Raw genomic sequence first — 27058 nt, forward strand, 5'->3', positions numbered from 1 at the left:
AGGCCCAGGAATCAGGATTTTAGAAAGATTCCCAGGTGATTCTAATGTGCAGCCCAGGTTGAGAACCACTGCCTTATGCAAAATATCACTAACTGATGAAGGAACCTGTGCCCTCTTTGCCGATCTGTAGATTTATGGTAGCATTCTAATGAAATGAAAATAGTGGTTAAATTTATAAATTTTCTTAAAATAACATCAAACCTACTACCCACTCATCTACGGGACAAAACTTATGGATGCTCCTACATTAGCATAATGCATGCGGGATTCTAGATCTTTATTTAGACCACACATATCTTCGATTTGTCTCCCAGCCAATTTCCATAAAAATAGATGCTAAAATTTTTACTTAAGGAGAATTCTATTTATTTCTCAATCTGCTGTCCTCTGAGTCTGCCCTTGCTACTCTACGGAACTTATTCTTGTTAAGATAACCAAGCACCTCTTAATTGCCAAATCCGCTCACTTACATCTGGACCCCTCCTTCCTGTTCTGGAGCTTAGACATCACCCATCGTCCTCTCCTGAAGCATGTTCTTGGCTTTGGTGACACAGTTCTCTCCTGACTTCCTACCTAACTCTCTGCACATTTCTTGGCTTTGAGCCAAGTTTCCAATCAATTATTTTAAAGTCCCTGTGTTGGCACGGGGAAGAGAAGAGAGAACATACTTAACGATAGAGACAATCCCTGACCTCAAGACATTCAACTCAAAGAAGGAGACACATGCAGAGATAAAATCCAAGAGAGCTGTGATACATTGTCTACTTCTGATATTAAAAATGATTTGGAGGCGAAGAATGATTCATCTTCATTGAGATGATCCAAGGAGACTTCAAAATAAGGATGGAACTTTTCGCAAATGGAGAATATAAGGGAAGCCTATCAAAGGTTGCTATTCAAGTTGTATCCATCTTTGTATTTCGAACACAGCCTAGTTAGTACAGTACCTGCACATAGTAGTTCACTAATCAATGTTTGATAAAGAATTAATTCTAAAAAGAAAAATAAAACAATGGCAAGAAACACACACACAAGGAACACACCCAGCTGAAGAATAACCCACATTCCAGGCAATGACAGGACTTAAGTAAAAAAAGATGAGGCCACATCTTTTAGGACCTCGAGTGCCAAGATATGGGGGTCGAGATTTATTCTGAGATAAGAAGCATCAAAGAATTTTGGGTTAAAACAATTAGCATAATTCAACAACAACAACTCTGGCAGCAATTGGAGCATCAATTAACCAGATCTGAGACTACAGTCAGGTAAACACTGTCACAGAAACATCACTGAGCACCTGTTAGTGAAATTGCTGTGAAAAGCTGACACAATGAGAGAACGTGGTAGCAATCCGCAGGACACTGTGATTTGGTTAGTACAGCCAGCGATATGAGCAATTCTGCTAACAGTATGCTAGTTATAAAATAGCGCGTTGAAATTAGTGAATGAGCATGTCGGACAGGATCTGACAATATCAGAAGTTACACACGAGCTGAGTGACAGCTGAGGGACCTCAACTGCAGCAGCTCAAGAGTCAAAATTCCAGAGGGAACTTGCTTGCACCATTGGGGTCAAGGGAGAGAGTGACAATGCTGGCGTTTCCTTGGACGACTGAGTGGAAGTTACAGCCAGCCGTGTTGAGGAAGAAAATGGGGGCAGAGGAGCAATGGATTTTGTTTGACCTGTTAACATAAATACGCATTTGATACCGCGGCGTTGGAAGTGGGCCCCGAGGGTGTAGAGGTAGACCGAAGGGTCATTTATATAAAGACTAGAGGCCCGATGCATGAAAATTCGTGCAAGCGTAGGCCTTCCTTCCCCCGGCTGCTGGCACCGGCTTCCCTCTGGGACCCGGGACCCGGGCTGCTCCCCTCCTCTGGCCTCCCGTAGGCACCTGGGACCCAGGCTGGCTTCCGTCGGGCCACCCGCAGGCACCCAGGACCCGGGACGTCTGGAATGATGTCCGGTCTAATTAGCATAGGACCCATTTATTAGTATAAATATTGTTACAACCAAGGCAGCACGGATAGCCCAGGAATTCAGTAGGAAATTAAAATAGAATAAGCTCAGAATCTTAGGAACCACTACACTAAGGGCAGGAGAAGGGAGCAGGACGTCGAGGCGGAGTCCTAGAAGTGTAAGAGGAAAGACGAACGCGTCTGAAGAAGGAAGGAAAAGCAAGTTTCCAGAAGGCATCAGCGTTTACCAGGCACAGGAACGAGGTCATGGGTTACCTTCCCAGGAAGAGATGTCATACTTACATGAGCTCAGAAGAGGATGTAAAGGCAGAAATGGTACGCGACGCCTTCAGAAAAAAATGAATGAGATGAGCCAACATATTACTGAAATGGAAGATTTCTGCTACAACATATTAAGTAATGCTTTCAGGGAAACTTTTGCCTAAGGAAATGGAGAGATCCTATACTGTAAAGCTACAATTCATATGACCAATAAAAAGATCAATAAAATCAGACAGCCAAATCTGGTTATTTTATAGAAATTTAGTATCTGACAACATCGATGATGACAATGTGTGCCAAAGTATATGAGAAAAAAAATGACTAACAAATGGTGATACAATAGTTGGTCAAATTTGGAGAAAAGTAAAACTGACTTTTCATCTCACATCGTAACAACATACATTTCAGACAATTAAATATAAAATATGACGCTTTTTTAAAAAAAGTTGAAAATATGAATCTATAGTTATCAGATCTCAGGATGAAAGATTTTCCAAGCAGAAAAGAAGTGAGACAAAACATAAAAGGAAACCCTGGTAGAATTAACTACATGGAATAGCAGCAATATAAATGCAATTGAATATTTATAGGAAATATGACAACCCAAATGTCCACCACCAGCGGACAGATGAGCAAATGTTGGTGGAGCCAAGCCATGCATATGGATGGTGACTCAGCAATAAAGGAAAACTACTGAGAAATGCAGCAAAATGCATAATCTCCAAACATAAGGCCGGGGAAAGGAGCAGACACAACAGAGTGTGTGCTGTCTGACTCCGTCTCTGAGAAATGTTAGAAACGGTGGATCCAGTCTTCAGTGTCAGAGAGCGGATCACTGGCTGCCTCGGGCCTCCTGAGGATTCGGAGAGGAGAGGGGAGGGGGCAGGAAGGCTGATGGCAAAGGCGCGCCAGAACTGTCTGAGGCAACAAGAATATTCTATGTCTTTATTGTAATGAGGACTCCATGTACAGATATTTGTCAAAAGTCACATAAAGTGAGTCCATTTTACTGTAAGTCGATTATACATACCTATGTAATGGGAACAATCTAAATGCTCAAGAATTTTGGTAGGGATTTAATAAATTATAGTACGTCTACATAATTAATGAGTAGACGACGCGTATGTATTTTATGATATTAAATAAAACGAAAATACATATACAGTATAAAAACAGGAAGATGTATTAACATGGTAATAGCAGTTATTGCTAGATGGTGAGATTTAGAGTAGTTTTTAGCTCGTTTTAGAACTTGAAAATTCCTTGTATTTGTTTAATAGCTGCTCCCCAGCACACAACGTTTTCCTTTTATGTGGAGACCATCCATCTTGTTCACATCATATAGTAAGTGCTGAGCACACGGCACAGTAACTGGCTGTAGCAAGCAACCAATAAATATTTTTTAATTGAACTGAAATAACTATTTGGCTTTTTGATGTTCTCTGCAATGAATAGGCATTGTTAATTACTTTTACAATACAAAATTACACAATGGTTTCCAATAAATGCATTGTGTATCCTAGTACTCATTTAGGCTCATGACAAATTTAATACTCTATTTTTATTTTTTTTTTGGTCTGGCAGAGGCACAGGGAAGAGGAAAAGCTATGCAAGTACTCCGTAGCTTTGCTTCCTCAGCACCACGCCCCAGAGGCGGCACACATATTACCGGCTTAATAAATATGTATTGGAAAGAGAAAAATTAAATCCAAGCTACTTTCCAAAGAATTATTTATAAGGTTTTGAAGGTTCAGTATTTTTATTAGAAACTTCAAGAAATCATATACAATAACTGAATAATCTTGCTCTTATTTAAAAATAATAAGCTACTTGCTGCTCCAGCAAGGAGCATATCTTTAGAAATTTAAGTTCCTTTAAGCAAGGACGACATTTTTTTATGTTGAGCTTAGCCATGCTGTAGAAGTTCAGTAATGTAAATAGGTTATTTTAACCTATTAATATACAAGTCTATATTTCATTGCAAACCCAAGAATGCTTATTTTTACAATAAGTTGCTATATTTCGAGAAAAGTAGTTATATTCTTAATGCAACAAATTTCCCCCAAAAGGAAGATCTGGACTTTAAAAATGTCCTGGGAATGATCACTGCAGTCTTAGACGTTAAACTCAATTATCTTATTTTTCTTGCAAATACTGCCTACACAGTTATTCCTTTGGAAAAGACTGGGAGCTAGAGAATAGCAAAGTAAGCTCAATACAAGTCTCACTAATTTCAATCTTTACATTCATGATCATAATATAAACTGAAATGGGAACCCGAGAATCCTAGAGACGACTAATTAATGAAGCAACGAGACATGGCAGTCTGTGAAATAAAGCTACTTAACACACCCCTTGGGTGTACAGAAAGACCCAAGATGAAAAGAATGGCTCTAGCTCACTCACAGGGGAGCTAACCAGCATACTGTCTTCGTCTGCTCTGACCGCAATAGCAGAGCACCACACACTGAGGGGCTTACAAACAAAAGGAACGTGTTTCTCACAGTTCTGGAGGCTGGGAAGTCCTAGATCAAGGCACCAGCAGATTCAATGTCAGGTGAGAACCTGCTTCTGGGTTCACGGCTGGCTGTCTCGGCAGAGTCCTCAGGTGACGGACTGGGAGAGTGAACTGAGTTCTCTTTGATAAGGGCACTAATCCCACTCACGAGGACCCCACCCTCCTGACCTAATCACCTCCCAAAGGCCCACTTCCAAGTGGTATCACATTGGGGATTAGGTTTTAATATATGAGTTTTTGAGGAGAAACAAATATTCAGTCTCTAGCAAATACTATTGGTCTACAGAATTGGAATAATATTAGTTACAGTATAAAATAAACATTTAAATAATTACTGTTATAAGATCAAACATATTCTTACATTTAGCAGGTAATTCATATTACTCATCTTTCTGCTAATGTCTATTTTCTTTTCGCAAGCTGAGCTCACAGTTTCCATGCATTTGACACAGAAAAATTACTGCAAAGTAAATTTACACTTAGTTTTGGAAGTTTCAGAAAGAACAGTGATATAGATATGAGATATAAATGCCATATTTTAATGACAGTTCAATATAAAATTTGTTAAAATACAATTTAAATACTACAGGACAACTGAACCCTAAAATACTTGGTTAGTAGTAACTGTGTTAGCTATATATTACCAGCTATATACCTTTTCCTCTACTTCTTGCCCTCTTCCTATAAGTCTGAAAATGTACAAGCAATTCTAGATCACCAATGAGATCCCTGATATCTGAAAAAGTAGCTGTGAGGTGGCAAATATTAAAGAGAAAAGTTAAGGAAAGTTTCTGGGATTAAAAGTCACCGAATGAAAATATTTAATAATGTGATAAGTATAAAAAATTGTTATTTTAAAGTTAATTTTAATCCACTTCTATAATTAAAATTTCTATTAAAATATTTTATTAACATTATATTAACAAGATTAAAGTATAGATTGCTCAGTTCTACCACTTCAAATATTAATAGATTCCTCATTTATAGAAAAAAATATACTTTTGAAAGGACAAAAATTATCAAGGTAGTTTAAAATATTTAAATCTATTAGCATATATATGAACTATCTGGGATATTTGTGAAACATTTAATGTCAATACAATAAAAATAATAAATATTACTTTTTGAGCATTAAGAACATTACATTCTAACAACAATCATAAAAGTTATATAATGCTATCTCCATATTATAGGTGATATGTAAATATGTTATTACTATTACAATAGGCAATATTTTTGAGAGTTACTACTTAACTGACACTGTGCTAAGTCACATGAATTATATCATTTAATCCTTAAAACAACCTTATAAAATAGGCACAATTATTATGTCCATCTAGAGATGAAAAAACTAAGGCTTAGAGACGTTATGAAACTTGTCTAGCATCACATAACTATTAAATGGTAGAGTTGAGATTCAAACTTAGGTCACCTGTCTGTACAGCATATCACCTATTATTCTAAGTGCAGTTTCTATTAATTTGAGACAACAAATGTGTAAATTATCCCATTAACAAGAAATTTCATTTATAAACCTTCGTTATAATTGCACAGAATGAACCACATAAGAGAAAGACTGTTGTATAAGTCCAGCTGCCTTCTCAGGGTCTAGAACTGGACAGAAATTCAACAAATCATTGTTAAATACTACCATTATCAAAACAAGACAAAGCATCAGAGCTAACCCCAAAGTGAATCTAATGTGAAAAACAGCAAGAACAGTCAATACAGGAGAAGGCAGAAATAGATTTCTCAAAAAAGGAACAAAGAACAGATGGGAGAAATAAAAGAATAGCAACATGTATGCCAAACGATTTCTAGGGTCACACTGAATACGCCAAAATTAAAAGGTAGAAATTATAAGATTAGATTTACGTATGAATCAGAAGTATGAACTAACTATAGCCACCATAGAAGGAAATGAAAGGAAAAATAGATAATCCACAATTTGGGTTGGAGATTTCAACAGCACTCTTTCAATATATATATATATATTTAATGTAGACATAAAATTAGTACAGGAATGGAACAATTGAGCAACATTTTATTATCAAACGTCTTGACCACCATTCATAGATCACCCCACCCAACACACCAGAATACATGTCCTTTCTAACAACACACAGCACATGTACCAGACAGAACACATGCTGGACCAGAAACCACATCCCCATAAATTTAAACGGATAGCAACTATACAATATATTCTCTGAACACAATTAAACTACAAGTTAAACAGATACATGGAAACCCTCAAGTATTTGGAAATGAAACAATACATCTTTAAATAGTCCATTAGTCAAAAACATGAAAAGAGAAATTAGTCAATTTGGGAAAAAAATGACAGATATAGCATATAAAATAACATGTAAAATATATAACATTAAAAATATGCTACACATACATGTATATAAATATAACATAAAAATTGGTGCCTACAGGGATGTGTATAACATTAAGTACTTATAAAAAATAACAGGTTTAAATAAATGCTCTAAGTTTCCACATGAAGAAAGACAAAAAGACGGCAAAACAAATCAAACCCAAAGTAACCAGAAAAAAGGAAATAATAAAGAACAAGAAAGTCAATGAAATTGACAACCCAAAATTGATAGAAGAAAAATAAATGAAATCTAAAGCTAAAAAATATCAATAAACATTACTAACTTTTAGGAAGACTTATCGGAAATAAAAAAAGAGAAGACACAGAATACAAAGTTAGGAATAAAAGACAGAAGTCAGCTACTGATCCTACACTAATGCAACAATAAGTGAATATTAATGATACTAGGCAATAAATTTTAAAATTTTGAGGAAATCGGCAAGTTCCTGGAAACACACAAACTACTAGAGCATCAGACCTAAATGTAAGGTGATAAAACTATTAACACTTTTGGAAGAAAACAGAAAATGTTAACCAATTTGGGTTAGCTAAAGATGTTTTAAATCAAACCCAAAATTCATAAACCACAAAGGGAAAATACTGATAGACTGTATTTCACCTAATTTATAAGTTGTGTCCTTCAAAAGACACTTGTGAGAAAACCTATCGGTGGTTTCCAAGGCAGAGGTACCTGTGGGATTGACGTCAAAGGGGCGTGAAAGATGAGTTAGGGCGATACAAACGTTCTGTATTGTTATTGTGATAATGATAAACTACACATTTGTCAAAACTCACTAAATGATGACTTAAAAGTGATGAAGTTTACTGAATGTAAATTATGTATTCTGGTGTGTTTCAAAAAAAAATAAAATGTATATATATACCACAGGACTTGTATGCATGCATATAAGCATAACCAATAGACACAGACACCAGAGAGGTGAGGGCATGAGCAGGGGGGTGGGGGGCAGGGGAGGGATAAGGACACAGATGTAATACCTTAATCAATAAAGAAAATTAAAAAAATAAAATGTATATTTCAATAAAAATATTTATTTTTTAATTTAGCTAAAAATATACACTGGGAAAAAAGTTTCCCATTAAAACATGAAAAGGCAAACCATAGATTGAGAGAAAATGTTTGTAAGACATATACTAGTATATAATAAAGCATGTGTGTCTAGAATATATAAATAGGTCTGACTACTCAATATTAAAAAGACAAACAGCCCAATTAAAAAATGGACAAAAGATTTTAACAGATACTTCAATAAAGAAGATATGCAAATGGAAATCAGCACAAAAAATGATGTTAACATCATTAGTTGTTCAGGAAATTCAAAGTGAAACTATAATATACCCCTGCACACCCACTAGAATGGGTAAACTTTTAAAAAACTAACCACTCTGAAGGTGACGATGATGTAAGGTAACACTCCGGATATGCAAAGTGGGACAGACAAGTTGACCGTTTCTTCTGAAGTTGAACAGACCAAGTGACCCAGAAACTGCATTCCTAAGTGTTTATCGAACATAACTGAGACTATATGTTCACACAAAGATTTATACTGCAATATTCACAGGTGCTTTTTTAATAATAACCCCCAATCTCAAAGAACCCACCGGTCTATCTCCTAGTGATTGTATACCTATATTAAGATAGATCCACTTAATGCTGTGAAGCCACAGAAAGAAACTACTGATACATACAATATTGATTAGTTTAAAAAGTATTATGCCAGGTGAAAGATGAAGAACACAAGTGACTACAAACTGTTTGGGGATTATACTTTCTAGCATTTAAATATGTTATGCTCTATTGTCCTGCCTTTTCTCTTTGTGGTCCCCGACTATACTCCACTAGAGGCCCGGTGCATGAAAATTCGTGCACTTCGGGGGGTCCCTCAGCCCAGCCTGTGCCCTCTCGCAGTCCGGGACCCCTCAGTGGATGTCCACCTGCCGGCTAAGGCCCGCTCCCTGGGGGATCAGGCCTAAGCTGGCAGTCAGACATCCTTAGTGCTGCCACGGAGGTGGGAGAGACTCCCGCCACCACCACTGCGCTGGAAAGCCATGAGCCAGCTTCTGGCCGAGCGGCGCTCCCCCTTTAGAAGTGCACTGACCACCAGGAGGCAGCTCACCCATTGAGCGTCTGCCCCCTGGTGGTCAGTGCGTGTCATAGTGACCAGTTGTTCATGGTCGTTCACCTTTAGGGTCAATTTGCATATTGCCCTTTTATTATATAGGATTGTACCTTCTGTGAAATGCTCACGAGAAGTCTGACTCCCCTGAGATTTCCCTGCTGTGCCATAACCATGTGGCGAGGAATAACAGAAATAGACAAATGCCTAGTGAGTTCCTACAGTTCTGCTCACCTTATCTGATAATCTAGATATAAAAATCAGCATCTTAAATATTAAGGCTGGTTATGTCTTTGTATTATTACTTTACATGCATCGATACATTGGTTTAATGATTTGGTTTAGGCAAATAGCTTGGAAATATTATAAAAGTATACACTAACATATCCCCAACTTTATTTTGCCTGGAACTTTATATGATAATGTCAATATTATAATGCAACCTTGACTTGGGAATTTTTGAAAAAGCTTTGGGAAAAAGCAGAATTCTGATGTAGCCTACATAGCATAATAACTAAAATAGTTAGCAAAGAAATTAGCTTGTCAGACTCCTGACAATAAAGTTATTTATATTTCTACAAATTTAGTAAAATGTAAAAAAAATCATCACTATGAATATGAAATGATACTTTTAATTCAAAAACCACCCAAATCACACCTCCATAAATTAGTAACTAGAACTAGAATGCCGACTGCCAGCACTTCTGCCTTCTGCGCATTTAAAATGGGAGGATTCTGGTTCACGGCAGACAGAATGCCGGCCCAATAATGAGAATCCGAAATAAGTAGGAGAGGCGCTCAAGACTGGCATGAAAGTCACAGGCACAAAATAAAACGAATTTCTATACAATAAATTAATACATAGTATCAATGAACAAAATATGGACAAGAATAGTAAATGAGCGGCAGTGTTAGGATCACTTGTATCCACGTCAAGAATACAGACAGAATGCGAAGAACTTATCAGACGAATGACATTTCCACATAATGATTTTCCTTTACCTCCTAAGGGCCTCTTAACTTCCCAGAAATCTCAGCTTGAGAGGGAACCACAGAGGCCCGACTTGCAGGCCTATGAGCAATGCAGCTATGAGGAAGGTGTTGGGGCACAGTCCTAAGTGGAGACGCTCTAAACCCAAGTAAACGATGACCACGCCTTAGCCGGCGTTCAGTTTACACCCCCCAACCCCCAACCCCCCGCCCCAGATATTTCTCTGCTCATGTGAACTTGGCAATACCTAAGCTACATAAAGAGCATGGACTGGCCATGCCAGCAGCAGTGTGAAGATGAGGGTGCTTTTACAAGTCTTCTACGAATGCTGACTTACTACCCACCTAAGGCTGCACTGAACTCACTTTCATGACCTCCACCTGCTGAACTCCAAGCCACCCTGTACATGGGGTACTTCCGCCCCAGTGCACCCCTGGTATCAGCCCAGGAAGAAGGAAGCGCTTAGGAGCGAGCAGATGTGAAATCCAATGAAGACTTTCCGTTGTTACCCTGCAGGATATTCTACACCAAGCACGTCAAACTCAAAGGCTAACATGGACCAACTAAACGAGGCATGCGGCCCGCGGGCTGCGAGTTTGACACGCTTGTACTACACTCGTATACGTAACATACTCTCCCTAATCGCTAAGGCTTCTCTCATCTGGCTCCTTCTGCCCAGGATCTGCCTCAGGCTTCTCCAGCTCTCGCTGAGCCTATTCTCTGAATTCATATAAGGTAAATTCAATTATGATGGGACTCCATTATACCGACAGGCTTACAAGTCCCCACTGTTGATTTTTTGCAACCAGTATTTATTCAGAATCCACTTATATCAAGATTATTTATGACCTGCTAGTGTGGCTCAGTGGTTGAGTGTCAACCTATGAACCAGGAGTTCCTGGTTCATTCCAGGTCAGGGCACATGCCTGGGTTGCAGGCTCGATCCCCTACAGGGGGCGTGGAGGAGGCAGCCGATCAATGATTCTCTCTCATCATTGATGTTTCCATCTCTTTCTCCTCCCTTCCTCTCTGAAATCAATAAAAATACATCTAAAAAATGCTTATTTAGTGCTTTAATCAATACTGGCACACATAGTGATAATACAAGCATGGCCCAAAGCATGCTCAACTCCTGTGCAGTATTATTAGCCTGAAAGAAGTCCACATATTCCTAACATGTGAAGGAAGTATAAGAAAAGAAATGGGAGAACCAAGATGGCGGCATAGGTTAACGCCGGAGTTTGCTGCTTTGAACAACTACTTCAAAAGTGAAACCAAAAAACGGAAGGGACATCTCCCAGAACCACAGGAACGCTGGCTGAGTGGAAGTCCTACAACTAGGAGGAAAGAGAAACGCACACGGACACTCAGAGGAGGCGCAGTGCTGAAGTCAAATTCTGAGGTGCGGAGTGCGCGGAGCGGGCTGGCGGCGGAGGGCGCGGTTGTTGTTTTCAATCGGGAGGGAGTCGCAGACTCTGAGCTCCAGATCCGGGCGAGTCTTTAGGGACCCAGACTCAAACGGGAGAAGCGGGACTGTCTGGCTTCGGTCAGAGCGAGTGCAGCTTTCTCTCCCAGCTTTGCAGCGGGTGCTGGGACTCAGAGAGGCAGAGCCCCTGGGGACAGGACTAAGAGCCGCCATAACTGCTCTCTCCGGCCCACACTGTTGATCCTGTGCGACCCGCCCCACCCAAGCCCTGCACAGAGGCATTTGCCGGATAGCCTCAGGCAAAGGCTAGATTAGCACCTCCCTAGAGGACAGAAGTTCTCTCACTGCTGACACAGCTGATTCTCATAGCCACTTGGCCTGGAGGTCAAACCCTCCCTGGAATTAGCTACAACAATCAAGATTTAACTATAAGACTGCGAACAAAGACCACTAGGGGGTGCACCAAGGAAGCATAACAAAATGCGGAGACAAAGAAACAGGACAAAATTGTCAATGGAAGATATAGAGTTCAGAACCACACTTTTAAGGTCTCTCAAGAACTGTTTAGAAGCTGCCGATAAACTTAATGAGATCTACACGAAAACTAATAAGACCCTCGATCTTATATTGGGGAACCAACTAGAAATTAAGCATACACGGACTGAAATAACGAATATTATACAGACGCCCGACAGCAGACCAGAGGAGCGCAAGAATCAAGTCAATGATTTGAACTGCGAGGAAGCAAAAAACATCCAACCGGAAAAGCAAAATGAAAAAAGAATCCAAAAATGCGAGGATAGTGTAAGGAGCCTCTGGGACAGCTTCAAGCGTACCAACATCAGAATTAAAGGGGTGCCAGAAGATGAGAGAGACCAAGATATTGAAAACCTATTTGAAGAAATAATGACAGAAAACTTCCCCCACCTGGTGAAAGAAATGGACTTACAGGTCCAAGAAGCGCGGAGAACCCCAAACAAAAGGAATCCAAAGAGGACCACACCAAGACACATCATAATTAAAATGCCAAGAGCAAAAGATAAAGAAAGAATCTTAAAAACAGCAAGAGAAAGAAACTCAGTTACCTACAAGGGAATACCCATACGACTGTCAGCTGATTTCTCAACAGAAACTTTGCAGGCCAGAAGGGAGTGGCAAGAAATATTCAAAGTGATGAATACCAAGAACCTACAACCAAGATTACTTTATCCAGCAAAGCTATCATTCAGAATTGAAGGTCTGATAAAGAGCTTCACAGATAAGGAAAAGCTAAAGGAGTTCATCACCACCAAACCAGGATTATATGAAATGCTGAAAGGTATCCTTTAAGAAGAGGAAGAGGAAGAGGAAGAAAAAGGTAAAGATACAAATTATGAACAACAAATATGCATCTATCAACAAGTGAATCTAAGAATCAAGTGAATAAATAATCTGATGAACAGAATGAACTGTTGATTATAATAGAATCAGGGACATAGAAAGGGAATGGACTGACTATTCTTGGGGGGGAAAGGGGTATGGGAGATGTGGGAAGAGACTGGACAAAAATCGTGCACCTATGGATGAGGACAGTGGGTGGGGAGTGAGGGCGGAGGGTGGGGCGGGAACTGGGAGGAGGGGAGTTATGGGGGGAAAAAAAAAGAGGAACAAATGTAATAATCTGAACAATAAAGATTTAATTAAAAAAAAAAAGAAAAGAAATGTCTGAACTGCTGCATTTATATTTCAAGATAAATTCAGAACACAGACCGAAAGGATGCTATGGCTAATTCAAGGTCAACAGACAATGAGTTGAGTGAAAACTACTTCACCGGGCCCACGAAAAAAGGCCATCTCAGGGAGAACGCTGGCTGTGAGAGGTCCGGAATGCTGCTACTGGGGTGAGTACCATAAATTTTCCTGAGCTCGCTCTCCGCCAGGACAGTATTCTCCCACTCAGGCCTCTAGGTCGCACACACGTTCCCCTCTGCGTGCATCTATGGGTGCTGCTGTGGATTGTATGTGTGAGTTCATAGCCCCCCTCACTTCACTTCTCTCTGTTTCGGTCTCATTTCAAACACCCAAGTACTATGGTTAGTAGTTTTCTACAGAAATTGAGTTTTCTGCATTTCCAGGAAGCATCCCTGGGCAGAATAAATGACAAGGTGAGCCTAAAGCAAAACCAAAAGTAAATCAATCGCCCTGGATTTCCTAGCAGATTCCCTTCCCAGAAGCGATGCATTTAAGGACTGAAATAATCCCATTAAATTCCACCAATTAAATAACTGTCTGTATTTATGAAGTACACTTAAAATATATAAGTACTTTTGATAACCTGAAATAAATTGGGAGATTACATACACAAAACTTCCATTTTTACTAAAATTATACAAACATAAGTAAAATGTATGTGTGTGTGTGTATGTGTGTGTGGGGGTGTGTGTGTGTGTGTGTGTATATGGCAATGCTACACTATCCATGTACTTTAAAATGATATATCACATACAGAATCAGTTCACTTGCTTCAATACATTAAATAATTTAGTCTTTTATAATATACTAGAGGCCCCATGCACAAAAATTCATGCAAGAGTAGGCCTTCCTTCCCCCGGCTGCCAGCACCAGCTTCCCTCCGGCACCCGGGACCCGGGCTGCTTCCCTCCGGCCCCGGCTTCATCTGGAAGGACGTCCAGAATGATGCCCAGGATGATGTCTGGTCTAATTAGCATATTACCCTTTTATCATTATAGATTCCCAAAACAGAAATTCTGAAAAAAGAGAAGAAATGCCAAACAATAGAAATACTATAGGAGTGTCAATGCTAAAGAAAACCATTTGGCTAGTCTGAAAATATGCTTTTGTGTGTAAAGTTTTTCCAATAATCTTTAATTAATTAATCTCAGAAGTACTCCAGGTGAATAATAAAAGTACAAGTGCCAGCTAGCTAGCTCCCTCTAGGAAGAGATATTCAATGTCATCATTATTATAACAGATGCAAATACATGAAACAGTGTAAGGAGATCTCTCTAATTCAAGAGTGTTTCTCTGAGATTTCGCTGCAGTTTATAGTTTTCCCTGTATTGTTCTCCCCCCTGGTCATCTACTCTCCATCCACCCATCCATCTATCCATCCATCCATCCATCCATCCATCCATCCATCCATCCATCCATCCATCCATCCAACCTTTTCAAAACGAAGTTTATAATCTTACCCTCAATACATTCTTCATAAGTTCACTCTATTAATTAATTCTCCCTGATTGCAACCAAAAACCAGTGCTGATATTTGTCTTTCTATCCACGCTCAGTTAACTGGCTGTTAAGACATATCAATCCCATACAATTCCGTGACACCCATCTTCTGTGTATGTTCTCAGAGAGCATCTGACTGCAAGGGCCCCGTTCTGAAAGCTGGGCTCTGATGATCTCACTGCTCAGGTTCTCGCCCTGCGCTCACCAACCAGAGACCCTGCTCAGATCATCCCCTGGGCCTGGAATAGCTTCTTCAATCAGCTCCCCCGCCGAGACCTCACTCAAGGCCTCCCCTAAACACGAGGTCACCCACAAAGCATTTTCTCTTATGGATTTATTTGCACTGAGGTCTTTCACTCTATCTTCTAATTTGTAACATACTTATAAGATAAATGATGAACTCCTTCGTAGAAAGGACAGTGTCTTAAAACGTTATGGTAAACTCACACTTGCCTAGGCACCGCAAATGTGCTCACCAAATGGAGAAGCGAATTTTTGCCATGAACTCATTCCTACAATGATTTACAGGAGAAAATATTCTATACGGGATATTTAATTTATTTTGAAAAATAAGACTTTTAAGGTCGGTGAGATACAAGCCCCTGCTTACTAAATTTAAATTTACTTCAGAAAACCCACAATGTAAAAGATTTGCAATGAACTATTTCAGTAAATTATATTTTGCCCTCACATTGATTTTGATCAAAATAGGGAGGAGAAAGGATGAGGACTAAAGCAATAGGTGAAATATACTACTAATTGGATTCCTCTTTAAAACTGCAAGGCCCCTTAAAATCTCTCTTAAATACAGTCACGGTTACTCTGACTACGATGCAAAAAAAAGGGAAAACTTAGTCACAATGAGTCTTATAGTCTATTGCTCCCCTGAGTTTACAATGAGTAAAAGGGTGCGTTCCAATTTTCATAAAAACTTAAGAACTTCGTAAAGCATCATAAATCCTACATTTCTAATTTTCACAATTAAATGATTTCATGATTTTACTTTGGATAAATTTTTTTTACACTTGAAAAATACAGGAAAAAGTAGAATATGATTACATTTGCCAATATATGAAAGAAGTTATTTAAAAATAAACAATCATTACATTTCAGTAGGAATTACTCTGCTCCCATCTGCTGAAGAGTAGAAAGAGCTACCCAAAGCCCTCCCGCAAAGCAGAGAGCTGTCATATTACAACTTATATTTTAATAACTTTATAAAACGGCTGGCAGAATTACCATGCAAATGCAGGTGCTGGGTTTACCCGTCACTCACCTCGCCCCCATTGACATATTCCATCACAAAACACAAACGGTCTTTTGTCTGGAAGGAATATTTCAAGGACTTGAAATGAAAAAAGAAAAAAATGTTATATTGTAATCCTACATTGTTATAATGGCACCAAAACAGAACACTCAGAAACAGTAAGCAGTATGATGAAATGAACTGTTAGCATTCCTCACCAGTCTATTTACCCTCAAGAGGGCTTAAGGTAGAGTTTACGGGAAACGTAAGACACTTGATGTTTAGCTCAGCAGTGGGTATGGCTAGGGGAAAATTAACACTTTAAGTAAAGATTAACTTAGAAATTGTGAGGCGCACCTCTCAACCGAGTGGGCCACCCATTTCACACTGTGTGGGTTCCCAAAGCTCTTATCCATGAGATCTCAGAGCTAGGCCGACAAATTACTCTAGTGGAGGGCTAAGACAGTTATAGTCGTTATATTTGGGGATTTAATCATTACAACATAACTTTTTGCACATAGGGTACATATCATGTAATTTTATAGGTCATAAAAACTGCAGAACTATCTTAATATACTAGACAAAAAACACACAATAATGTAACATGAAGTCCAGATATCTGGTGATACCTGGGAAAATTCCTACATTAGGCAATCCTAAATCTTTAAAAGACCCTTTAAAATCTCTTAAATACAGTCAAGGTTACTCTGAAGAGAAAACTCAGCCACAATGTGTACCCCTATGGTCTATTGTTCCACTGAGTTTACAATGAATAAAATCATTCCTCCTTTGGACAGTCTAGCTGTTACTTTCAATCTTAATGTACTTCACTGAAATCAGAACTATATAGAAACTTTGCAAATTACACCTCAATTACCATCAGTCAAGGAACAGGACTAAAAAAAAAAAAAATCGGTTTGCTTCGTAACTAAGTCACAGTTTATACTTCGTCTAGTGAAGAAATATCATGACTGATCCTGCCTTTACTGTCGCGTGTTCAGCATTTAGTGGAAGTGCTCTCTCACTAAAAAGAAGTCTCAATTTCTACAAAAAAGGCAGCAAAGATTTCTGCCTTTCCCATGTGCAGACAACGTTGCCTGATCATGTATATATTTATATACAAACCAAAGAGGCGTAAAACCCTTACATTTACCGCTAATCTTTTCAGCTGGCCCCTTTTGAAGTCCACCATGTTCTCTGGGGTCTCCTTAAAAAGCCAGCATGGATGTACTGGCTGTATGAGTTATTTGTATTCAAGGTAGTGAACTTCATGGAAGGAAAAAAAAATCTCCTAGAAGTCGTAGCTGCATAATGGGAGGGATTACAGATGCGTGATGTTGCAAATTCAACCCCTACATTCCAGTAATTTCCAAGAAATCTGACTTACAGCTTTCCACACGGAAAAGGCGCACCTAAATGAAGGGTATTGACAACGTTCCTTTTCTTAGCTTAGTTCTGTCAACCACCCTCTCGTCTGAAATGCTGCGATGACACATGTGTCCGCTGGCACTTACTGTCAAGAAGGGATGCCTCGTGTTCTTCAATACCCGGCTCTCCGTGAGGGTGTGAGCCACTTCATCCTGCAAGAGAAACAGGCAAGCCTGTAATGCAGCGGTTCTCAACCTTCTGGCCCTTTAAATACAGCTCCTCATGTTGTGACCCAACCATAACATGATTTTCGTTGCTACTTCATCACTGTCATGTTGCTACTGTGATGAATCGTCATGTAAATATCTGATATGCAGGATGGTCTTGGGCGACCCCTGTGAAAGGGTCGTTTGACCACCAAAGGGGTCGCGACCCACAGGTTGAGAACCTATGTTTTAATGACTGTTCTGAGCACCAACAGAAAAACGTCACCATTTCTCTGAGCCCAGGAGAGGTAAAACCTAGAGACGGAAAAATATTTTATTAATTTATTATTATTATTATTTTGATCCTCACCCAAGGATATTTTTCCATTGATTTTTAGAGAGTGGAAGAGAGAAAGATGGAGAGAAATAGTGATGTGAATTGGTTGTCTCCTGCATGAGCCCCGACCAGGGCCTGGGATGGGGAGGAGCCTGCAACTGAGGTGTGTGCCCTTGACCGGAATCGAACCCGGGACCCTTCGGTCTGCAGGCCGACACTCTACCCACTGAGCCAAAGTGTCTAGGGCTGGAAAAAGATTTTGTAACACGGTGACATGCTTGCTCTCAGTTGCCAAACTATCTTCTCACTGTTCCTTGATTTCTATCTCTAATCTCTTATATGAAGGTGTTGTTTTTTTAACCTTGATAGAGCAAATGAAACCATAGTTGTTCTGTTTTCCATAAACACATACTAGTAGTCACCTTTCCCATGTGTTGTAACTGGAAGCTTTGTTCTTTTTAAAATATACATATATATATATATATGTGTGTGTGTGTGTGTGTGTGTGTATATGTGTGTATATATATATGTGTGTGTGTGTATATATATATTTTAGAGAGAAAAGGAGAGGGAGAGAGACATAGAAACATTAATGATGAGAGAATTATTGATCAGCTGCCTCCTGCACGCCCCCTACTGGAGATGGAGCCCACAACCCGGGCATGTGCCCTGACCGGAAATCCAACTGTGACCTCCTAATTCATTGGTTGATGCTCAACCACGAGCCATGCCTGCCCGACTGGAATCTGTTCTTGAGGCTCCTGTCCCAAATGGGACTTGGATGAACAGCCACATGAACTCCGTGGACTTCAGTTGTGACGCAATCGCTTCAGAAGCCAGGCTTGCTTCCACTGGAGAGCATGCTTTCTGCATACTCTCGTCTACACTGCCCTTCACTACATTCCCGTCCTCCCTTCTGTCCCTTCCAGTTTCTAGTACTGGGACAAATCAACCTCACATGCTCACCTCTATTCCACATCAGAAGGGGGGATCGCAGACATGCCAACTGGCACATTATAATCCCCGCTCCGATCTCACCTGAATCTACGGAGGGTTCTGTGACTCACTGCTACGTTGTCACTCTTCCGTCCCGTACACGTTTGTTTCAAACCTTTCCCAGGCCGGGTACACGCCTTGCACAGGCGCTGAGATGCACCAACAGCTCTGTGAGCGCCGCCCAGGGGCTGGAGCCCGGGTTGTCTGATCTCAAGTCGTCTCTCTCCATCTCAACCTCACTCCCTCACTCTTTCAAAAGGCCAGCTTGCTTCCTACTCAGAACGGGAGTCATTCAGAATATGTGGCACTCTGGATCACTCTCTTCCCTGGAAACCTGGTGTCCAGGGCGTCATCATCTCTTAATTCTCCTCCTTTGCGTGGTCACCTTTTCTCGGGCTTTTTGCTGGTTCCTCACTCATCCTCTGAGTGCCCCCAGGACTCAGCCCGCAGCCCTCTTCTCCTCTCTGGGGACTCATGGCCTGGGCGCCCTCAGCCAGACTAAGGCTCAGGTACAGCAAGCATGTCAAACTCACAGCCCACGGGCCACATGCCTCATTCATTTGGCCTGTGTTAGCCTTTGAGTTTGACATGCTTGGTGTACAGGGTACATGGCAATCAATGGTCTTCCAAAGCTGACTTCTCACCGCCAGGCTGCTTCCCTCAATCCCAGGATGGGTATTTGATAGACTTAAACTGGAGTGTCTAACAAAAACACCCAATCAATACGTCCAAATCCTAATTTCTAATCCGCCACCCAAAAGCTTGTTTCTCCCCGACAAAAACATCACCCCCGTCCCTGTGAATATCCTCCCCATTGCTCGGCCAAGAAATCAGGCAACGACCCTCAACTCCTTCTTTCTCTCCTCCCCTACGTTCAATCTGTCAGGCCATCCTGTTGGCTCTGGCCAAAGAGATGAAGGGCTGAACACCGAATACCGCAAGGCTTTGAAGGAACAAATATATTGAAAGTGAAAGTATGCAAATGATAAACAAAGCAGAGCAGGGGCAGGGGTAGCTAGCGCGTTATCAGAACAACAAAAAGGTCATAAGAGACAAAGAAAGTGACATTATGTGTATATTAATAAGAGGTTCAAAATAATAAGAATTATAATTATAAACATTTATGTGCTTAATAACAGACCATCAAAATATATAAAATTGCCGGAAGCCGGTCCATCCTTGCTGCTTGACACAGTCACTGCAGGAAAGAAACATCTGCACAGCATATGTTTCAAGGGACCTGGCGTATACAGCATACTGTTCTTAATATGTTTGCTCCCCTTAGCGCTGTGTGCTTTAACCAAGGTCACCTCTCCTAGAAAGGTTGTTTCCCCAGGTAGGAATTTTTCCCTGAAGTCAGGGAGGGGATGAAACTCCTTAACTAAGTGCCAGGCGGGTAGTTAATCACTACAAACAATCATGCTTAAGCTACATAATCTTTACTCCCTGGAATGGAGATAAGAAACGCCCTAGCCTTTGTAATAGAAATTGACAGGATTAAAATCAACTGGTATAAATACGGATGTAACAAGACAATAAACAGCAGAACCTCTCTGGAGATCCAGACCAGAACTTGGCTGGAGATCCTGGCTAGAGATCCTGGCTAGGCTGCTGATCAACTGAACACTGTCTCCGTGTCATTCCTTCCTCGCCGACTCCGTCCACACCTTTGGGAACCCCTGGACCCGCTGGGGTTGGACCCCGGCATAAAATAAAAATGGACAGAACTGAAGAGAAAATATTTAGTCCCACAACAACGGCTGGACACTTCAATCCCCTACTCTCAATGGGCTTGGCCAGCCAGACAGGAAATATGTGAGGAAATTGAAGACTAAACACAATAACCACCCAGGTCTATGGACACCCATGGGACACTCTACCCTGCACAGAGCGAGCCGTCCTCTCCAGGGCACGTGGGACAGATCCCAAAGATGCACTGTATGCTAAGCCACAAATTACGTCTAAACTGATTGAAAAGGTAGACATCAGACCAAGTGCCTTCGCCAACCACACTGGGATAAAGTTAGAAGTAAAAAACTGAAGGAAAACTGAGAAAGTTATTAATTACAACTAATGGTTGAAAGAAGAAATCATGAAGGAAATTAACGTAGAAAATACTGAATAATGAATGAAAAGAAAAACAAAATTCACGAGACTCAGGAAAAGCAGTGTTAAGGGGGAAATTATAGCCTTAAACACTTACATTTAAAAAAAAAAAATAAAGAGCCCTGGCAGGTGTGGCTCAGTTGGTTGGAGCATCACCCTGTACACGGAAAGGGTGCAGGTTCGATTCCCAGTCAGGACACATGTTTAGGTTGTGGGTTCAATCCTCAGTCGAGTTGTGCCTGAGAGTCATCGATGTTTCTCTTTCTCTCTCCCCCCCCTTCCTCTCCCCCTCTCTCTAAAATCAATGATAAAAAGTAAAAAAGACAAATCCTCCCGTGAGGGTTAAAAAAAAAAAAAAGAAACAGAAAAAGACCTCAAATCCACAACTAACTAACTAACTACACAACTTAAGGAACTAGGAAAAGAACAAATTAAACCTAACGCTAGCAGAAGGAAGAAAATAATAAAGATTTGAGCACAGATAAATAAAATAGAGAACAGGGAAAATCAATGAAAACAAAGAGTTGGTTCTTTGAAAATATTAACAAAATTGGCAAACCTTTAGTTAGTGTAAGAATGAATGTATGAAGAATGAGGGAAATAGAAAGCCATCAATAGTAGACCGTGGCAATACTTGTAGTAGACGAGATCCACTGACAGATGTTTAATAGTGGACAAACTTTTTAGAAGGAAAAAAGGATATTCGCGCAGTCACAGATTTGTTAATTAAAAAGGGGACCATCAGAACGTTACCATGGCTAACCCTGGCAGACACCCGATTACCAGGCGATCAGCGTAATGTCCGCAGGAATAAGGCAGGTGGACTTCATTCACTGCTGAGACGAGGCCGAGACGGGCACCTCAGGATTCAAACCCCGGGCCTTGTCAGACTCGAAAATGTCATATTGCTAATCACTTCGCTATGAATAAGCCTATTTTCCTTCAAGGAATTGACAAATGAACTTGTTGGGGAAAGCAGCGAGGATCTACAGCAGTTGGGATAGTCTATCGTTTGTGAAATATACCCGGCTTCGTACAGTTACTCAGGAAAGTATAATTAATTAGTGAGATAAGACAGAATCCAAGAGAGGCTTATGTAAGAAAGGAAAAACAGAGTGGAGATGACATTTACTCGGGCATGGTACACAGCAGGCGGGAACCATCATCGTCAGAGCAAATATGTAACAATAACATATTTATTTTCATTGAATGCAATGCTAATTTTATTCAAACTATACGTAAATGTATTCAATAATGATGGCAGGTGCTATTCCATTTCTTTATTCATTCCCTGGATCCTGACAACAGCCCTATGAGAGGGACACAATCAGGACCCTCATTTTCCAGGTGGGAAAACCAAGCCAACAAAACGTTGAATAATGTGTTTGGGATCCTTTAGTAGTAAGTAGCAGAGCCTACAGGAAATACCAGTTTAATTACCATACATGTCAGGTGTTAAGCTGAACCCTTTACATATTCTATTCAACATCACATTCTTGTCCAGGAACACTGTTTCCCACAAATAAAATGTTTACAAATGGAAAAACTGCGATTCTCCTGGCTGCTCCGCTCGCCGCGAGCTGTTAGCATGCTTGGCCTCTACCTGACCACAGTCAGTCTTTTCCTTCCGAGTCATCTTGATAAGCGTATATGCCCCCCCCAATTCTGTCAAATGTCCCCGAGGGAGTGGTACTCCCCCCCAAAACTGCTTGGGAAAGGTCATCAGGTGGTCATTTGCAAAGCGGGGATACAATCCTAGGCCCGTCTGCGTCCAGGTCAACGTTCTTTCCCACACCAGCGCTGACTGCTAAGAAGCTGAGGTTGAAACAAATGTTCAAGACCCGGGAGCATAACCTCACCAAGTGGGTGGAGCAATTCACTCCAGACAGGAAATACTGTAAGTAACGGAAAGCTAAAGTCGTCTACACTGGGTAACAGTAATACTATATGTCACTGTTGAATTCAGCAAGACAAATCTTGGACCAACTTATAAAGTACACCAAATTTGCCTTTGGAGGGAACTGGGATTTAATTTAGAACCCTGAGAACTGGCATCATTAACGCATTCATTATTTGCAGAGGTGAATGAAGTTATGAGAAGGTGTTAGGCCTCCTGAAAAAATTTCAAAAACTATTGCTTTTAGTTTCATTATTCTCGTATTTTCAAATTTATTAAGGCTGCTTTTCCATTCAACAAATATAAGCTGTATAATTTATGAGTACAAATCACCTGTTATTCTAATCCCTCTTATTCAATAAGAAATTCAGAATGTTGGGGGGAAATAAAAAGCAACATTAGTGCAATTAGTGATCTAGGTCACAAATATATAGTAAAAACATTCTCCCAAACACACATAGGATAAATATTTCTATCTCCTCAAGGTAATAAAATAGCTTCAGTATATAATACTTAGATAATACTATACACGTTTGAAAGTTTTAATATTACAAATATTAAGATAATAGATGTTGTTAACAATCGCCTACAACCAACGTTTTGGTTACTGAATGGAATTTCAACACTAACCATGCGTACGTGTGAGGATACACACGTGTGTACAGTGTAAACAAAACTTCCAGTTACCTTTGCAATAATAACTTCTTTCTTCAGAATCTTCATAGCATAATACTTCCCACTTGCCTTCTCTCGAACCAAAATAACTTTCCCAAAAGTGCCTTTACCTAGTAGTTTCAAATAGTCAAAATCATTCATTGTCTGAAAAATACAAATTAAAAAATAGATGAACTATTTCATGCAATTTATTTGTAAATATTCCACTCATCTGCAATATCCACTCAGAAGCAAATTTCACCAAGCGCTCTCTGAAATGAGTAAGAATCAGATGGCACTGGCTGCCTCATCAGCAGTCATGGATGCTGGAAACCACTGAAGCGATCCTCAGATACTGGAGACAATAATTTTGAACCTCGAATTCCTCAGCTACTCAAATTATTAGTCAAAGAAAACTCCTAGACCAGATGGCTGTGCTGGTGAATTGTATAAACATTTAAGGAAGAAATAACAGCAATGGCGTACAAACGCCTACAGAAAATGGAAAAGGAGAGAATATTTCCCCGATTCATTTTATGAGGTAACCATTACCCTGACACCAAAACCAGACAGAAACATTATCAGAAAACGACACGCCAATCAATATACCCTTTATGCAAATACATGTAAGATTTCTAAAAATGTTACAGATGAATGCCTGTGTTCATTTCCAACATTGTACGCTCCCGACAGTTTTCCCGAATGTCAAGTTACGACGTGTTAAGCATTCAATGGCATCTCTAGTTCAAAAGCAAAGCAGCAAGAGGCATTGGGAAATAATAAAGTGCATTTATTAATTCAACTAACAATCAAACAAATGCGGCTAAATATACAGAATGGTTACTGCCCCTCCTCCCTGATGCACATGTCACTCTTCCCATTAGGAGGCGGGGTCAACCTTCCCTCTCCCTGGGCTGGCGCTGTGTCCAGCTGTGAACACGGAGAGCCCCGCACTGCCAGGTCCACACCCAGCCTTCCGCCTGTCCGCTCGGGCTGTGGGAAGCCTGGGCTTTTGCTGGGAGGAAGACCATGGAGAGGCCCTGGGATGAAGGGAGGTCACGCGAGGGGGACCCAGAACCCAGACACGTGAGAAAGGCGTTCTGGCACTTTCCAGCCCAGCCCACTGCCAGGTGAAGGCCGCTGCCTGGGAGATAGGTTGGCGGCCAGCAGAACTGCCCAAGCAAACGGGGAAAGCGTGAGAAATAACACCGGGGATTGTTTTAGGGTGTTAAACTTGGGTAGTTGGTTCTATGCAATAAAGAAAAACACTGTTCTCGGGAATAGGACAAAGCTTGATTTGAGTAGTTCCCTCTTTGTGGTTCTTGTTTTGTTTTTCCAACATGTTAGTATTTTTATTGATTTCAGAGAGAAGAGGGAGAGGAAGAGGGAGAGGGAGAGGGAGAGGGAGAGGGAGAGGGAGAGGGAGAGGGAGAGGGAGAGACAGAGAGAGACAGAGAGAGACAGAGAGAGACAGAGAGAGACAGAGAGAGACAGAGAGACATCAACCATGAGAGAATCATTGACTGGCTGCCTCTTGCACTCCCCACACTGGGGACCGAACCCACAACCCAGGTTTGTGCCCCAACTAGGAATCGAACCGTGAGCTCCTGGTTCATAAGTCAAAGCTCAGCCCCTGAGCCACGCCGGCTGGGCCCTCCTTGCTTTTTTCTTTTTTATCTAAAATCACTGGAAAATGATACTTGCTGTATCCTATTACTTAATGTCGTATCAGCTGAAACTGAATCCGTAGGGGTAAAATCAAAGAAGAATTTTGAAACTGCTTTATGACATTCTCCGATGAAAAGTAATATGTAATTATGAAGTATTACTATAGTCCTCGAGGATGCGAATCTCAGGAACAAGGAGAGTTTTCAAAAGTATGACAGTCTTAAGTCTCAATTTCACAGCTTCTGCCAGTTATTCTGTCAGTCTTTAAAAAAAGGAATTTGCATGGAAATTGATATTAGTAAAAAAAATTCTATGTGGTAAAATCAGAAGCAGATTTCATATCTATTTTGACAAACTTTCAGAACATTTTAAAGTATCTTTGATACCAAATGCTCATGTTCAGCATGGTAGACACAGTAACTATCTAGTCTTTACAAACGAAATGTAACCTATTACAAAATGTTTTCCTCTTTTGGACGGTGTTAAAGTTACAATAAGATTTCATTCAACAATGAGAGCATGGTTACTCCCCAGAGAAATTAATTACCCAAAACCCAATTCTAAGATTTGTTAGGTAAACATTTTATGGAGAAATACTCTTTCCTTTACATAATCTCCAACATATCAGTGTGGCTGCTTTAGGCTAAGACATACATGTGCACACATAACAAATGCTTAATAAATGTATTCAAATCACATTATAGCTTCTAGAATTTAAGAAAAAGACTGCCTAGCCCAAAAATTTGGTTAAAATATGAATATATAATTGAAGAGGAATACAAGGAATCACTCGGAAAAGGACACAGAAGTTCACCCCTCCACCGCCTGCCTCTGGCTCTCTCTCTCAGGGAAGGGAAGCTCTAGTCTGATCAATTTCTACAACGACTGGGCCAGGCAGCGATAGATCACAGGACCTCAGAGGTCCCACCTCTCTTCTCTCTCTCTCCCAACACTAACCATAGCTTTGAGTTACTGTAGCCAGGCATCTAGATATATAAAAAGCCAGCGACCAGAACACCGTAATGACCAGAATGACTGGTCGCTATGACACCCACTGCGGCCAGCGAACCAGCCCAACTGGGGGCGGGGCACCCCTCCCCCCAGCCCCACTCCTGATCAGCCTCTCACCATGATCCAGGGCAAGGCAGCCGGCCAACCCCCCTGTGACCCTTCCCCACCAGCAAGCCCCACCCCCGATCGACCCACCCCATTGATCTGCAGCCCCTCCCCCCAGCTGGCCCGGCCCTGATCAGGCCCCAATCAGGGTGGGCCAGCCAGCCAACCTCCCACTATCTCCTCCTCCCAACAGGCCCGGCCCTGATCCGCCCTGATTGGGGCTGGGCCAGCCGGACTCCATCCATGCATGAATTTGTGCACTGGGCCTCTAGTATAAGATAATAGGCTGCCATTTTTTGCAAACTGCCATTTTTAGCATATTTCTTCCATACTCATACATGCCCATATAGAGGAGCAAGTCATTATTTCCTACCTTTCTTTTATGATGGGTTGCAGAAGCATCCATCTCCTCCTCCCCTATATTATCAATTTGTGAGGTTGGACTGCAACAACTCATCCTCTCCTCCTCTTGCCTCTGGAGTCTGTCTGCTACGGCCTGAATAGCTTCCGTCCATTCTTCCCTATAGATCAAGTGCA

General features: G+C 40.8%; 1 protein-coding gene across 3 annotated transcripts in view; it reads right to left on the minus strand.

Moving 5' to 3' along the window:
* Window positions 1-27058, minus strand: part of AKT3 (AKT serine/threonine kinase 3) — a 210059-nt gene that overhangs the window by 39831 nt on the left and 143170 nt on the right. For 2 of the 3 annotated variants that reach the window (XM_059677346.1, XM_059677345.1), the window contains 4 exons: window positions 26895-27042; window positions 23771-23902; window positions 17688-17753; window positions 16204-16272 (listed from right to left, as the gene is read on the minus strand). In XM_059677346.1, coding sequence (XP_059533329.1) covers window positions 16204-16272; window positions 17688-17753; window positions 23771-23902; window positions 26895-27042 — 415 coding nt within the window. The remainder of the gene's footprint in view (window positions 1-16203; window positions 16273-17687; window positions 17754-23770; window positions 23903-26894; window positions 27043-27058) is intronic. The other variant, XM_059677347.1, reaches the window with a different exon arrangement.

This window comes from Myotis daubentonii, chromosome 20 (genome assembly GCF_963259705.1).
Source record: "Myotis daubentonii chromosome 20, mMyoDau2.1, whole genome shotgun sequence".
Taxonomy (NCBI): Eukaryota; Metazoa; Chordata; class Mammalia; order Chiroptera; family Vespertilionidae; genus Myotis; species Myotis daubentonii.